The sequence below is a fragment of the Nematolebias whitei genome, chromosome 5 (genome assembly GCF_014905685.2).
Source record: "Nematolebias whitei isolate Nwh7 chromosome 5, NemWhi1, whole genome shotgun sequence".
Taxonomy (NCBI): domain Eukaryota; kingdom Metazoa; phylum Chordata; class Actinopteri; order Cyprinodontiformes; family Rivulidae; genus Nematolebias; species Nematolebias whitei.
In genome coordinates, this window is record NC_056502.1 from 2,034,408 (window position 1) to 2,035,142 (window position 735).

The 735-nt window shown below is 49.4% G+C and overlaps 1 protein-coding gene across 1 annotated transcript in view; it reads right to left on the reverse strand.

The window, feature by feature from the left end:
• Positions 1–735, reverse strand: part of LOC119409783 (gamma-aminobutyric acid type B receptor subunit 2-like) — a 22,481-nt gene that overhangs the window by 13,057 nt on the left and 8,689 nt on the right. The window contains 1 exon segment of the mRNA XM_037676683.1: positions 251–311. Within this exon segment, the coding sequence (XP_037532611.1) occupies positions 251–311 (61 nt within the window).

Here is a 735-nt window from a genome sequence, read left to right on the forward strand (position 1 = left end):
ACCTAACCATTACCAGTACATACCTAAACCTAACCATTACCAGTACACACCTAACCCACCAACAGCACCTTTTCTTATGGGGCCCCATCAGGAGCAGCTGGTCCTCACAATGTAGTATAAGTTGGAATAATGGGCCTTACAAGGTAACATAAACAAAGACACACACACTCACACACACACGCACACACACACAGCTCGACACAGCAGCTAAAGCCAGACGTCTTGTGAGAGCAGGTCTGTGGTTCTTCACCTTGAAGCTGGATCAGCTCCATCGTCGTCATTCTGTCCCCGTTCTGAAAGGACACTGGACCCTGGACAGAGACAGAACTTTGGTTACAAGTTTCTGGTCTTCCTGGACTTCAGTGTTCCTGTCAAGACCATCATCTACAAAACAAGGTGGTCTCTGCCCAGAACTGTTCTTAACGTGGAGCAGGATGTCCCACTGAGGACACTCTGACCCTGGACTTCTGGATTGGTTCTGCTGGGACCACCTGCTCTCTGGCGCTCCCCCATGGTTCATTCAGAACTGCTGAACATGTAAAGGACAGGACGAGGACAAAAGTCTGAGACGTCCGTCTCCACAGTGAGACCCTGCTGAGATTTAACTGGATTAACTAAACTGGCTCTCCCATGAACGAGCTGAAGCTGCTGAACGAGCTTAACGAGCTGAAGCTGCTGAACGAGCTGAAGCTGCTGAATGAGCTTAACAAGCTAAAGCTGCTGAACGAGCTTAAC